The sequence below is a fragment of the Lissotriton helveticus genome, chromosome 2_1, assembly GCF_964261635.1.
Source record: "Lissotriton helveticus chromosome 2_1, aLisHel1.1, whole genome shotgun sequence".
In the NCBI taxonomy this organism is placed as follows: domain Eukaryota; kingdom Metazoa; phylum Chordata; class Amphibia; order Caudata; family Salamandridae; genus Lissotriton; species Lissotriton helveticus.
Genome location: NC_136059.1, coordinates 313,884,738 through 313,900,526, shown reverse-complemented (window position 1 = coordinate 313,900,526; position 15,789 = coordinate 313,884,738). Strand labels below are relative to the sequence as shown.

General features: G+C 44.4%; 1 protein-coding gene across 1 annotated transcript in view; it reads left to right on the top strand.

Moving 5' to 3' along the window:
* PDZD2 (PDZ domain containing 2) overlaps nucleotides 1–15,789 on the top strand; it is a 1,063,478-nt gene that overhangs the window by 839,301 nt on the left and 208,388 nt on the right. The window contains exons 9-11 of the mRNA XM_078674899.1: nucleotides 3,936–4,050; nucleotides 11,810–11,883; nucleotides 12,059–12,284. Of these exons, the coding sequence (XP_078531025.1) occupies nucleotides 3,936–4,050; nucleotides 11,810–11,883; nucleotides 12,059–12,284 (415 nt within the window). The remainder of the gene's footprint in view (nucleotides 1–3,935; nucleotides 4,051–11,809; nucleotides 11,884–12,058; nucleotides 12,285–15,789) is intronic.

The window sequence follows — 15,789 nt, the reverse complement described above, 5'->3', positions numbered from 1 at the left end:
AGCAACTATCACGCTGTGACATCTTGTTAAAACACATTATATGAGAAGTGGCACATGAGGGGGGCTAAGGGGCAATGGAAAGACAAAAGAGTGTGGATTGTTAGGGGTACTTAAAATGCAATATATTTCAAACAAATCAACCATTTTTAAGGCCTTCAAATCATAAATCAGAGAGTGGGTGTGTTTTTCCCAAAAATCCGACAGACACTTCACATTACTCAACTGAAATCACTTGTACCCAGCAATTTGCTAAAGAATACATTTTTATGGGGGGGGGGTGTAACACCTCAAACACCCCCCCTGGAGCTACGCCCCTGACCTTCAGGAAGTTTAACTTGCCGGCCCGCGCTGACAGCCTTTGGGCGGTTTTACTGCAGCGTGCCTCCAAAGCTGCCCTATGAGTGCCGTTGAGTTCTGCATGCTCCTCAGAGGCCCTCTGCGGCTCTTACACACCCCGTGTGCCACGCGGCACAGCACGGGGGCAGGTCGCATGGTAAGGTGGGTGGCTATAGGAGAGCCAGAGATAAACCAGCAGGGCACATGCTAAGAGGGTTTGTATCCGCTGCAAATAGTGCCCTTTCCTAGACTTGGGCCCGGCTCACACTCTGCCAGGGACACACACCAGAGAAGCTGCCCTGGTTGTACCACCAAACTGAGGAGCCAAAGAGGACGATAATACACATAATAAAAATTCACACTAATAATTTTAATAACAACAACAACAACAATAATAATGAACAGGTTACTTGTCTTTGGCAATGCAATGGCAATTATTATTATCAGTATTAACCCCTTGTGTGCTTTGGACGGCCCCTGGCTGTCTGATGTCACGGTGGGCGTGTGCTGACGAAAGGCCGGGGGCTGTCTGAATCCCTCCCACTCAATAAAACCCCCGCACAGCGCAAAGATTTGTGCAGCGCGGAAGGGGGTTAATAATAATAAAAATAAAAGAATAAGAATAGCCTTTGTAATAAGGCTGATTTCATTAGGTAAACCTCGAATTGCGAAACGGAGTCTGCCTTTTTGCCTTCCCTCACTGAGTGTATTTTTACTCACTCATGTTGCAATCGCTCCCGCCTTTCCTGGTCCCTCCTCCCCCCCAGCAGTCCTGCTGGCTAGTATGTGTCCTCTCATGAGGCGGGATCTTGGGTCCTACAGGAAGGGCGGGTTGCACATTGCCAGCCAAGATTCGCTAAAAATCATAGGTCATCATTTGGATGAAGGCAAGTAGAGGCCGCTGTTCTCTTCATTGATGAGTAGACGTAGGCGCTACTTTTAAGATCATGATGTGGTCTTATTCTTTCATCACCGCTACCCTTGCTGTGCCAGATTTCAGCTAGTAAATATCAGCAGAAGTTTACCACACCTGCTGTTAACCACAGCCAAATCATTTATCAAGTCATTTGATGTGAGCATGTGTATGTTCCGCCAGTGTCCTTACTATTCAGGAGCCATGCCCATAACCTATTCACACATGTAATCCACCCATACTGACATGTATTTATGTGCGTTTGAGATTGCTGCGTAGAATGCTTTCTGCGTCAGCACTGTGCGTTTTCACATAAATTAGTGTGTGCTTTTAGCCTAGGCATTTTTGGCAGTTTATTACTTATTGTTTTTACTCACTGTTTATTGATATGCCCAGTCTCGAATTTTTTATAAATATTAATAAACAAATATACCGCACTGTGCGATTTCTGCTACTCTCCATGATTTTTTTGGGAAGTATACCAACATTGGATGAAACTGATTTTGAAAGGTATTTTCCAGCCAGGCAATATTGGTGCCTGGTTTGAGAGAGAAGGCGTGTCAAAGAGCGACAATGGCCATAAACAAGCCGGGTGAGGCAGGGTCCCTTACCTGCTGTCAGTCTCTGTGGAGCTGTGATCACAGGAGCTTGGGAAGGAATGTCTCACAATGAATAGAGGTCCAGTTGGTAGTTGTTCACCTTTGACATGTTTCTTTCTCCAGCGTGATTTCCTTGTCAACCTTGACGCCAGAAGGTTGACTCGAGTCTGATTCTTCCAGTCACATGTAAAAACACAGGCTGCAGAAACATCTTTTGTAAAACACAGACTACAAAACTTAGACTGCCAACATTTTGACTCAATAAGATATGACTCAAGTTTGAATAGTCATTTAAACCTGTGCTAAAATTAATGGGAAGTAAGGTTCAATGTAATTAGGAATTAAATAGAGGTCAATATTTGTATGTCATTTTTTGTAATGTTGACATTTTCGTACGCTATGCGTTTGTGTGTTTGCAAAAGATGCTTTTGCAGTCTGTCCCAATGTAGAACTGCTGGCTGAGCCTTAAACTAATGTCATTGGTGCTAATGCTGAAGCACTACATGCATTTTGTATTCAAACGTTATGTTAACTATATCATTGTCATATTACTTGGGTAGCTTAAATGGGCATTTTGTTATTTTATTTTTGTTTAGAATCCATAACATTTCAAACACAAACCTTTTGCAAAGGAAGCAATATGCATAGATGGTGGTGCTCAACAGAGAGCCAAAGTGCTCTGTTATAGACGGTATCAGTGCGTAGAAGATGGTTGTGAACAGAGAGCCACAGTGGTTGTGGATTAATTGCATAATGTATATGAAAACAATAGGTGAAGAACAACAAGCATCCTCAAGCATATCTATGCCTATTGAAACATAGATTTATAGTAGACATATTTTAAAATGTTGTGAGTAGCCCCTTGTCATCTGGCTGCAGGAGATCACATTCCAATACCTTTGTGAACTCCTTGAAGGAAAGGGAGACTTGCTAATGTATGTGGTAATGGAGAGTTCCAATGGAGCGGGTCTTGCACATGAAAGGACAACCTCAAAGTGGTACAGGGTGACTTTGGTGAGTCCAGGAGGTCATGGTTGGCAGATCTTAGGTTGACATGGAGCAGGATAGAAGGCCAGAGAGGAAAGGTATGGGGTCTGTGCCATCCATTTGTTGTTCTATATTCCTCAATCGAATTCAAAGTATCAACATAAACAGAACTTTAGAATCATAAAGTGCACTCATTACAACAACTCCACCATTGTGCACATCCTTAACTGCTTTACGTTCAGTGACGGGAAGGAGAGTCAAAGAGGAAGACATGGAAAACACCTGTAGCACCCACAAACCTACTAGGTTGTGGGTGTGCCATTTCCTCTGTTTGCTGCTCGCCATTTTTAGTGGCCTTTCCCACCTGGAGGCTCATGTAATTGTTCTAAAAAACACGTGGGGTTCACTGTTTATGGGATGGAAATGGTTATGGAAGGCTCCTAATCTGATGTGGGTGGCAGGGAAAGAGTTTCTCCTGTGGTAGAGAAAAGCATCGGCCAGTAGGACTAGTCCTGGTAATCAACGACAGTCGTACGTTTCTGGGAGAACTCCCAGGGAAGTTTGTGAGTGCCCGCAAAAGCCTGAACTCAAACTCAAACGCACGGGGGACCCAACCAAAGTAGAAATCCATATGTTCAAAGCAGCGCTTTGTGGTGAGGCCCAGGATAGTCAAGTTACAATTATGACAATATTGGATATGGTTTTGCTTCGTTGTGCAAATGTTTAACTTTAATCTCTCCTCTTCTATTTGTATTATAAAAAAGTACATTTATTTTAATGTGATTGTGGTCACTTAAATAAGGGGCTGTGGTTGTAAATGTTTGTGTTATGCAATTATTCAACAGTTGTTCGTTTGACAGATGCATCTAATGGACTTGAATGGTGTTTATAATGAGATAACAGGAAGCATTTAAATGACTGGTCTAATAAGTAATGGAATGGCCTTGAGCATTATTCATTTCTCATCTATCCTTTTGACGTTTAATCAAAACTCGCTATGACATCATTAATAGAGGGAAAGTACAAGAAGAGCGTGTAGGCTGAAAACCAGTTACAATCGTTAATTATTTTTCTTGCCTTTTCTTTTCTTCATTGTTTAGGGTCTTGGGTTTAGCATTGTTGGAGGGCAGGATTCTGCTCGTGGACGAATGGGAATTTTTGTCAAGACCATATTTCCCAATGGAGCAGCAGCTGCTGATGGGAGACTTAAAGAAGGTATAGAAGAAACAAGAACGTATAGAAGAAAATAGAATGTTGCAACCTATTTCTAGTGCATCCTGAAAAACACCTGACATGCTGCAAAATAGTAAACCCCACATCTTTCTTTCAATTTTGATGCTCTTTGTTAACAAATCTTATTTTTAGTTTCCGGCTAAAAGGTATTAAGATAGCTTCTCCATCTGTATCGGATACTGATATTGACTCGTCAATGCCATAACAGAAAGTAACATTGCGTGTGTTTTATTCCAGTGGTATTACAGGAAGTAACGCCACGTAACCTCTTAACATAATGACATCACTGAATGCGACATCGCTGAAGCTATGTCAAACTACTATGAGTATAATAAAAGAAAACGACCCAGTACCGATCCTTCTCTGGTAACGTACCCAGAATGTGGAACGTACTCCTTATTGACCTCAGAAGCAACCCCTCCTTCTCTTGCTTCAAAAATGACCTTCTCCTCAATCAATACTTTACCGACCAAGTCAACCAACCTAGGCATCAATAACATTATGGACTCCCCCTTCACTTTGACCTTCAAGGGTGGTGGTTATCTGACTGTTTCAACCACCTGCGTCTTCCTCCCCTCACTGTATACATAAGTATTATGTCTTTGCTTTTATCTTTATGCATCCTCATGTCCTGCGATGTTATGCAATTTATCCTTTGTGTATGTAAAGCGATCTGATACCCACGGGTCTAGCTAGCGCTATATAGAACTTCATAAATACATTTCTAAAGCTGATACGTCAATTTCAGGTGTGTGTGTGTGTGTGTGTGTGTGTGTGTGTACGTGTGTGTGTGCACGTGTGTGTGTGTACGTGTGTGTACGTGTGTGTGTGTGTGTGTGTGTGTACGTGTGTGTGTGTGTACGTGTGTGTGTGTACGTGTGTGTACACACGATGACACTCCTAGTGGGTGAATTCACTGAATGTAGAAAGGGACCAGATAATCCTGATTGGGTATTGAGATTAGAAGAGGTGCGTGGGGTACTCTTCCTCTACCTCAGTACAGCTGTTGAGAGAGTTAGAAAAGCGTGTTGGAATAGGGGAGGATGCAGAAGAATATAGCAGGTACCTGTGATTGGTTGCAGGTACCTGTGATTGGATGCACAACCTGTCTGGAATGGTTGACATTTTACATTTGCTGGCCTGGTATTTTAGTTTTCAACAAAGAGCCTTTCACGTTGACAATATATATCTGCCTAGTATCTGCTCCCTTTCCTTTTCTCCTTGGGTCTTCCATCCAGCTAATCACTGACCTCGGTATAGCCTGTAATGTCCAGGGCAGCATCGGAGTGCTTGAGTATAACTTCAGTTACCAATTGCAACCCATTTATATGCCATTTAAGCCTCAAGAGCTGCGCATGGCAATTACACGCAAGCACCTAGCGCAGCTTTCCTGTGCGCAGTTCTTCCTCCAGATGCGTAGTACAGTCTATCCAAATGTAGGTTGTGTCTCAAATGTTTGGTGCATCCTCCTCACGTGCAAGTATGGCCTCAGATGTGCAGTGGACCCAGCCTTCTCATGCACGGTTATGACCTCAAAAGCCCAGTGCAGCCTCCTCAAGTGCAAATAGGACCTCGCGACCCAGCAGTGATCCCCACTGTGGCCTCATCTTATGTCTGGACTCCTGCATGGTGGTCAGGATGGTGAGGCCACACACTTGTGTTCCAACAATCAGAAATCTCATTTTAAGATTATATGCAGGGCAGATATTCCTTTCAGATAGACACAAGTACAACACTTTCTGGTGTTAGACCTTCTCAGCCCTCTCTTTTAACTGGGGGAAATATTTCCCCTGTACCCTTAACATCAAATAGAAATGATTGGAAGAAAGGAAGGGACAAAGGAGTAGTTTTCACCCCTTGGCCCTCGCTTAGTTACTCAACACCTCACTCTTTGCTGAGATGCCTACAGCATGATAGTCTGTCTCTCAGAGCCCTGTTGCCCTTTTGATATGCGCTACCCCTGCGAACTCTGATACCTCGGACAGCAATGCAAGCACTTGGATTTCCAATGGCGTAAAAAGTGGAAAGTACTGATACCTACTGCTTTGTAAATCTTTAATGATAGCTGTGGCATCTAGGTTTACGCCCATTAGTACTTTGGTTCCCAATATACAGCAACTAAGGGTTGATGATGGAGTGTTTTACCAATGTGGACAACTTGTGGCAGCTCGCTTCACCGCTCCCCCCAGCAGACTGCCGAGGTGAGTGCAGCTCATTTTCCTAGGTGTGCCCCATGCAAATGGTTCCTGTTCCCATCATTCACCAAACGTATGTTTAATATAGTTATTAGTGTGCTGGAAAGGTATTTACATCAGCATTTTCATGTTAATTCTGGTCAGTGTTCCAATGACCCCCGAGTAGGTTTCCCTGTGGTGCACGGTGGGCTGTGTGAGGCGGTTTCCCTTCCATCAGGGCACAATACTATTCAGTGTAGGTATTTGTGGCTGTCACTCCACCTGAAGAGGCAATAATGACCCTGGCTAACAACCCTGAAAAAGGCAACTGCCTTTAATTCCTTTTCATTCAGATTTATTACTAGCTGCACTAAAAAATTTCAAAATAAAATAGCATTTGAGTATAATGAGCGTCTTTGCTCCCCAGACCTGACCACCAATGCCTCAGATTTGTTTTAGTGCCTTGGTCCTTAATCCCTATGAAAACCCATTCCCCGGTTCAAAACACAAATCAAAGTTGTATAATGAATCCCAAGAGCATTTGAGGAGTACTCCCTTTCCCACATTCACATTTCTTTGTTTGTGGATACATCTTTCTTTGTTTTCTGCTTATTAACTGTAAAGTACTATGTGTCTGTTTTTCTAAACACTCATTCAATGCATCACATTTCAGAGTTTTGAGTCAATTCTTTCCAAATTGTGATGGCCGAGTTGTACGACAGTGAAAGTCAACAAGAAGTTTTCATCAGGCTCTATTCTAATGCATTGTATATGATAACTTTGTTTTAATTGAATCAACAACATAAGTTGGTTCTTGTCAAGATGACAGGATCTCTCCATTTCCATTGCACGGTGATACTGCACTTAAATAATGACCCGTTGGGGGAACTCTGGTCAGACCAGGGATGGTAGGAGCACTGTGACCCAACTCAATAATGGGACTGATTTGTTCAAGTGCTCAACCACTGGCATACATCTGTGGAAGAAACATGTTGCTAACACCCAATCGGACCACAAGTGACCGATATTTTAGTGTTTATCTCTCAACTCCTTCAGGGGTTCCCCGAGACCGCATTTTGTGGAATAGCATTGAGGTGGCTGTGAATGAGCTTATATTGGCCATTCCATGCACTCTGATGGCCCTGGTGCATAAAGAGGCCTTCCTTACCATATTTTGGGAATGTTATGCATCATGGCATTGAGGCATTAGTGGCACGGTCTACGGTCTGGGGGTATGATGTGTTTTACCGGTCATATTTCCACCTAGCACTATCCGAATAGATTCTCATTCATATTAGATTGAAAATCTACTTGAAAGAGAAGAATGGGAACACAAAAATATAGAGAAGACAGAAGTGAGAAATTTTGCTGTATCCATCTTGAAAAAAGACTAAGGCCATGACAGATTGCATTCCCAATGTAATGAAATGGCTTGATAGACAATTTATATGGACATTGGCACGAAAAAATTCTTAATGTCAGGGACCCTGGAACTTTCCATCCAACCCACCTTATCATACGATAGAGAAGCTCTACTTCAACTGAACCAGCCCCTCATTCCTTCCTGCACGCCCATCTTTAACGGTGAGAGCTCCCCTATCCACTGTCCTCACTGTGCATTCCAACTCACCCCTGCAATGAAAAGTCGAGTGCCCCAGACCATCATTAAGATGGCCTTATTAAACTGCAGATCCCTGCCAAAACACAGCCATGAAATCTTCATGCTCCTAGAACAAGAGCAACTAGACATCTTATTCCTCACGGAGACTTGGCTCACCCCAAACTCAGACTTTGATGTGGTGCAGGCGCTGCCACAGGGCTACCTTATGCAGCGACTGGACCGTGCCAAGGGAAAGGGAGGAGGGATAGCGACTATCCATAAGGAACAACTTTCATGCAGATTCCAGGATAGTCCTCTGCTTGACTGTGAAAATGTACATTTTAGCATTCAATTGTCCCCTTGTAACTCACTCTCAGGAGTCCTCATTTACCGCCCTCCAGGCGCCTTGGGCCAATTTTGCAGCTCCCTTGTGGAAGTCTCATCAGCTTTGACGAGTACCCTGTCCAACTTGCTAATCTTCGGGGATCTCAATATCCACTTCGACAATAAGGACGATACGGCCGCCTCCGAGTTACTCTTAGTCCTTGCCACCCACCACCTTCATCTTCAGAACGATCAATCCACGCACAATCGTGGACATTTACCCGATCCCATTTTTTGTAACATTGACACCCTGATAACAAACACCCCGACCCCTTTACCATGGTCAGATCACATGCTTATTCCCTTTAGATGGGAGATTCCGACCAACCCGCCACATAGTCAACCTCACGGTAGATTGGCTCGTCCCTGGGCAAAACTAGACCTTAAAAAATTGGAGCAGGCCCTCAATCTCTCCAAGCCTGGCCATGCCACCGACCCAGTAATAGCGGACACGGAGTTCTCCTCTTGGATCGAGAACTCCCTCAACATCATCCTTCCAAAAAAATCCTGTCGCTCATCCCGCAAGAAAACTTCCTCCCCTTGGTTCACTCAGGAAACCCGACTCCTGAAAAAGCTCTGTAAAAGGGCTGAAAGAATATGGAGGAAGGACTTCGACCCTAATAGCAAGAAAGAATATAGAGCGGCCATCCTCAATTATAAAAAAGCCTTGAAAAATGCTCAAACGACTTTTTTCCAAGAAAAAATCAACGCTGCATCTTGCTCGTCGAAGGAAACTTTCCGCATTGTAAAACTGCTCTCGAAAACCCCTGAGCCCACTTGCTTAACTGACTTTGCTGACAACCACTGTGACAAGTTGGCGACGTACTTTGATAAAAAAATCCAGATCATTTTCTAGCAACTCCCGCCTACCCCCCCTCTGGTCCAACCTTTCACCCCTCTAATTCAGGCACAGAACCCTCAGATAAGACTGAAGACGTTCACTTCCATAAGTAAGGACACCCTAGCCCCTATCTTCCAATCTCTGAAAAGTGGCTCACCATCTGCCCCTGCCCCAGTTAAGATCTTAAAGCAGGTAGCACCTACCATCCTTACACCTATGGTAAATTTGATCAATGCCTCCCTTACAGACGGAGTGGTGCCCCCCAGCTGGAAAAAGGCGAAGTTCAGAGCCTTATTAAAAAAACCGAACCTCGACCCCCTCAATCTTGCCAATTTCAGGCCTATATCACTCCTTCCCTGCATTAGTAAAATGACAGAAAAATTCATAAATACTCAGCTGTCACACTACCTTGAATCGAACAAACTACTCAGACCATCACAGACAGGTTTTCGCCCCGGCCAGGGCACGGAAACTGCAATGGTGACGGTGGTCGAGGAGGCCAGGAAGATCATGGACGCAGGAGGATCAGTGGCAGTGATCCTCCTGGATCTGAGCGCGGCCTTCGACACGGTCAACCACCAAATCCTGAGCCAGCGACTCAGAGATCTTGGGATCACCGATGTCGCCCTGTCCTGGCTGAAATCCTTCCTGCATGATCGTTCATTTCAGGTGATTGAGGGTAGCTATACTTCCAGGGAGACCCCGATACGTTGCGGAGTGCCACAGGGCTCCTCGTTGAGCCCTACGCTCTTCAACGTTTATATGTCCCCGCTGGAAAAAATGGTCACCTCTCATGGCATCAAACTCTTAACGTACGCCGACGACACCCAGCTGGTTGTTTCTCTCTCTCAGCCGAGTAACCCTAACACCGATCTCTACTCCTGTTTGAGAGACATAGTCAGCTGGATGGACAGTTCTCACTTGAAGCTTAACAGCGACAAAACTGAGATACTGGTAATGGGGAATCCGTCCCATTTCCGGCCAGACTCTCTTTGGCCCCCATGCATGGGTAAGCCCCCAACCCCTAAATCCGAGATTAAAAGCCTCGGAGTATGGCTTGACCAAAATCTGACCATGCATACCCAAGCGAGAAAAACGGCCGGGGTCTGCCACGGGCTTCTGCGCTCCACTCGGAAAATCCTACCCCTGCTCTTTTCCATCAAGGAAACTCCTTATCCAAGGCCTCGTTCTGTCTCGGCTGGACTACGGCAACGCACTGTATCTGGGCGCCCCTCGGAAAGTCATTGCGAAACTCCAGGTAGTGCAGAATGCGGCCGCACGGATCTTGACTAATACCAAGAGTCGGTACTCAGCTAAGCCCGCCATCAGAGCGCTCCACTGGCTGCCTGTGGCGGAAAGAGTGCAGTTTAAGGCGCTTTGCCTAGCGCACAAAATCCTCAATGGGAAAGCTCCTCCCATTCTCAGAGATCTGGTGACTCCATATACCACTGCCAGACCCCTCCGATCTACCAACGCCCATTTAACTCTGCCCCCTAAGATCAGAAGAGCGCGATCAGGAGGTCGACGTTTCTCGTACAACGCTTCCAGACTGTGGAACTCCCTTCCTCCTGATATCCGGGTACAACCCAACCTTTTGGCCTTTCTTAGGTCCCTGAAAACTTGGCTGTTCCCATGAGCCTCCCTCTTCCAACTCTGCCTGTACTTATTCAGCGCTGGGACGCTCACGGGCAGCCATGCACTCTAGAAATCCGGTAAATAAATAAAAAATAAAAATAATGTCCCTCCTGTTTTTTACTGTGGTTCATGGAAAGGGGAGGAGGGGGGAAGATTTACCTCTAGGGAAAATTATAAATTTTTTACATAACATGAACACATTGGGTTGCTTTCATGGGTGCCTCCTCAGAACTGATGCTAAAACCTATGTTTTTGTTGGTTAGCCTAAAATTTAAAACTGCTTTAAAATGCACTATTTGGTCCACTTTTTAAAAATAGATGTAATGGTGGGAAAAGTCCTTTAACTCACAGAGAGAAGTATGACATGCGGCCATGCAATTTACACCCTGACCCTTTAAAATGTCACCACTGACCGTCAGCACAACATTATTTACACTGCCTTGAGACAAGAGTTGATAAAAAATAAATAGTATTAAGGCGCCATGAATTTGCCAGCATAACGACCACCCTTTCAGTAGATGCTGAGGGAACAGAAATCCTGTTCCCAACTTTGCTCGTTGTTTTAGGAGTCCGCCGTTTTCAGCCCTGTCCAGAGATACTGCAGGAAATGATTTTTTCCGCTATTACACACTGTCAGCAATTGTAGCTGTTTGCAATAGCATTCTTCCTCCCCTTTTGATCAGCAAATTGTTCAGGGCTTTTATGCACACTGTCTAACATATGTTCTTATTTGTTGTTTACAATCATGCCTGCTCTTCAGGATAATTCAAAATGTTTAAATTGCACTCAGTTCCAGGAAACCGAGGCCCTGGCTGGCTATGTATAATATTCTTTTTAATCATGCTTGAGGCATTACTCAGAGAAAAGTGGTTCAGGATCGTCAGCTAATGAGTGCACAAGGTGCTCGACAATGGACCACATCTGATTAGCATGCGCCTGCTCTCAGACATCTTTCAGCTTGTTTGTTGCATGTGGGGAAGTAATACTTCAGAAAGAATCGAGCTCGCATGGTCCTGCCGCCCAAGGGCATTACGCCATCACCTCTCTGAAGAGATGAATTCTGCATCTCAGCCTGAATCCCGCTCTCTCTTTCCTTTTCATCACCAGGGGATGAAATCTTAGAAGTAAATGGAGAATCTTTGCTGGGACTGACCCACCAGGAGGCCATTCAGACTTTTAAGGTAATACATTTACAGAGGCAGCCGGATTGCTTAATCGAATGTCTAACACACTTTAACACCATTAAGTATTGTGTATGTATCACATTTTACATCAATTATGGCCTGCTTGGAGATGTATTGTGTTAAACGTGGTATATCTAATTATCAGCCTCCATTTCCTTTCTTCTGCCTCTAGCAACTCAAGAAAGGTGTGGTGACGCTGACTGTGCGGACGCGGTTGCGGAGTCCGAGCCTCACGCCGTGCCCCACCCCGACATTGCTGAGCCGATCCAGCTCGCCCAACTCTAACGCTAGCGGAGGGACTCCGGTCCCTGGTTCTGAGGAAGGCGACTCTTCGTCCTTGAGTCGAAGAGGTCCAGGACCCAAGGACCGCATTATTATGGAAGTCACCCTCAGTAAAGGTAAAATGCTCTTCGCTACTGGGGTGCTAACGCTGATAACCTTCATTTTTAACGCTATTGATGAAATGTGCCAGCTATTTGTTTTTACCACCAAGCCACCGTCAGCATTGCCTCTCGCACATGGTGAGGCCGGATCAAGAATCGAATGAAAATGGATTCTGAACAAACGACTCACTTGTGGCAAAGTTTTCATGCACGCTTATGCGCACTGAGGTTACCTCACCACGCGGCCTCCAGTGCTCTTCATCTTGGAACTTATTGTGTACTACATTTTGCCATTGATAAAGGAGGGTTGAATTAAAAAAAAGATGGTAGTTAAAATAAAAGTACCAAAAAGTATGTCAGATTGGGGTCCAAATGCAGGAAGACAATCCAACAAAGCCTTTGCATTTGTTTGCAGTGGCAGCTGCCATGTATTGAGGGTGGTGAGGCAGGGGGGACTGAAAAGGAATAATAATAAAACACTTAACTTTAGGTGCGACGCAACGTCCTCCTCCACCGTCGTCTCTCTTTCAGTCAGGCTCCGGGACCCAGGAAACTGAACTAACCAATCCTGGTGCTGCTCTCACCAGCATGAGCGCAACACCAGGATTGGTTGGAGCAGCCTCACTCAGCACTCTCAAGAGCACTGGAGGCCTGCGCTTTTTCTAACACAGCTGTCTAAGATAGATAGGTTAGAGAAGTTTAAAATGCGCATGTATGGCTGGCCAAAGAGACATGCGCATTTTAAAGCGCACAGCTCCCTGCTGCTGCCACTCAACAGCCCTGGACCCACCCTGTCCTTTCACTCAGTTGAGGATGGGTCAGTTGCTGAAAAATAAAATGGCAATAAATGAACTATATTACCATTTTATGTTCCAGCTCTGGCCTGTGGGGCAGCGCTCTTCCGCTCAAACGGATGATCTGCCCCGGTTGGTTTGCAGAGAATATGAGGTTGTGGTGCGCAAGGAACAGATAGACGTTAACATTTAATTTACAACCTGGAAATGTCCTGGGACTGCGATTATTTCTGTAAGCATTTACAAATTAATGGTGCAACTGTGCACCTCAGCGATGACTTCTGCCAACCTACATTTTAACTCACAACAGAAAAGTAATTCCAGTGTCTAAATCTAAATACGGTGCTTATTGTCTCATCTTGTAGAGAAACGAGTGACAATTATAGCACAACATATTTCCAATTTTGAAGGTGACACCCACTTTGGATGCATTGTCACTCTCCCTACACGTCCACTACTTCCCATAGACTTCAAAATGCTCTTCGGCCCAAACAAGCGTCCTCAGCCTCCCTTCCTTTGATTTAAAAAAAATCCCTTTTCACAAACACCTGAGTCCATCTTCCTTAGACATCAGCATATTAAGAGATATGATGACCTTGGAATTGCTCAATAAAGACTGTATTCAGTGATGAATTGTCAGTGGGGGGTGTAGGACCTTGAGATAATAGCTTGATTCGTATTACCGTTGAGTTTGGCCGAACACAAAGCAGTAGTCCTACTTTGGGGAAACAAAATAGTTGAGTTTTATTCAGGTTGAGAAAGTTGTACTGATATTGGAAGTTTGAAGGGCTTTTGTTCAATTCTTTAGAACTTATGACAACGCATTGATACTGTTTTTCTGGAATCAGAAGAAGGTTTGAAACAGTCCCAATATGCAAGCAAGTTGCTATCTTGTAACTCTATTTCACTTTCTTAGAAACGAGATTTATACGTCAGGTCAGGTCACCACTGGCTCATGGAGCTCAAAGCACTGCTGGGAAGATGTAGGCACCTCTCCCTTTCGAGGTTTGGTTCCTATTCCTCTTGTCGGATGCAGTCTTTCTTTGTGCCCAGGCAACATTGCAGAATGCCTATTTTTCTGGCTGGAGATGCTACCTCTGCATCCTCCTCCCTCCAAGCCAGGAACTCATTGCCAGAGACCAACTCAGGCATAATCAGCTGATCTGACAAGGATGCCCTGGGCTGCTGCACTGTGCAGGAACACCTGGATGCCAGGCAAAGACAAGGAGTTCAGTAGACCTCTCTAATCCCATCAAGTGATGGACTATCATTCCGATAGCGACCAATGGGTTGACTATGTTTGACACCTTAGGCAAGCACTAAACATGGCTTTTAACCTACATCATTTCCAATGTTGGATATTTAAAATCACAGCCCAAAAACTCAAACTACAAGTGCCAGAATGCAACGGGGTGCAATATTAAAAACCCTAGCAGCAGATGTCACAAACTATTTGTGGCCAAACATTGTATATTTCTGATGTATTCATGCTATAAATAACAGACAAAAAGAGCACAATAGGAATTGTATTTGCTTCTCCGGAATTAGTTGCACTTAGTTACATTACATTAAATGAACATCAGAATAATCTCATCTGGGGGATGTTCTTTGTACTTGAATTGTTTGAAGCACCAGTCAGAAAATAAAAGAAATAACTTAACACTATTGGATTAAATTGTGTGCCAAGTCTGTGCACTGAAAACAACAGAATTGGCATTGAATGCATGCCTTTCTTAATAATGGGCATGCACTGCATTTATATTTACAAAAGTGCATCCTTTATACAAAAAGCATCAGCTATTTGAATAAGGACTGCCAATAAACCCTTAATTTTGAAAGCTGAAAACTCAAGTTCTCTAACATCAGGCAAAAGTCCTGTTTTTGTCCTTCGCGTTATGGTATTGCTATGAAGATTTTTGGGACTTAGCATCAAAATGCAATGGATGAATGTAAAGTAAATGAACTCATAACCTTTGAATACTATGAGGTCTCTGCAAAGGAGTCGCGTAGGAACTCCTGGACACATTATGTATATTTGCTTCTTCCTAGTGGTGGTCTCCAAAGCAAGAATATGACACAGCATTGGTTACCTTAGTTTTTAGGTTTCCAAAAAAGGAAGTACCTCCAGTATGAGATGGTCGTACATCACACCAGAGAAAGTCAAGGTCTAGGGGCCAACGGGAAGGGAGCTGCGCCCTATGTTTTATGAGGCAGGTGATGGTGGTAGTGGTAGTGGCCTTCAGCAATAGATTGCTGCCAGTGAGTTACTAATGATATGAGAAGCAACAGTGAAGTAATTTTGTGCTGCTCACGATACTTAATTTGAGCCGTGGGTTTTCTGTGCTCGGCACCGGCACTTAATTGTCAGCAGTAGAGCTTGTGACAGTGTGCCACAAGGAGGCGCTGTCTGTCTAATTTAGAGGTGACCAAAACAACAGTCAATTATTAATTCAATAAACATTAAAAATGAGAATTACTTGCCTCCCAAGCCATTGTTATGGCTTTGGATGCCTAGCACGGTCCGAATTGCCACACTTGTAGGAGTGGGATGGTTGTTACCAGCATTGGCAGCACTGGCAATGTGTGGGTCAAGCTGCAGTGGCCGCCTGCAGAGAGCCCTGGCACTTTTATTCCTTTTAAAAACATTATTTTTTATACAAATTAAGCACTGGCGGCCTCGGATACTTCCTGATGTTTTTAGTGGAAAGCCCTCGGTGCAGGGCATT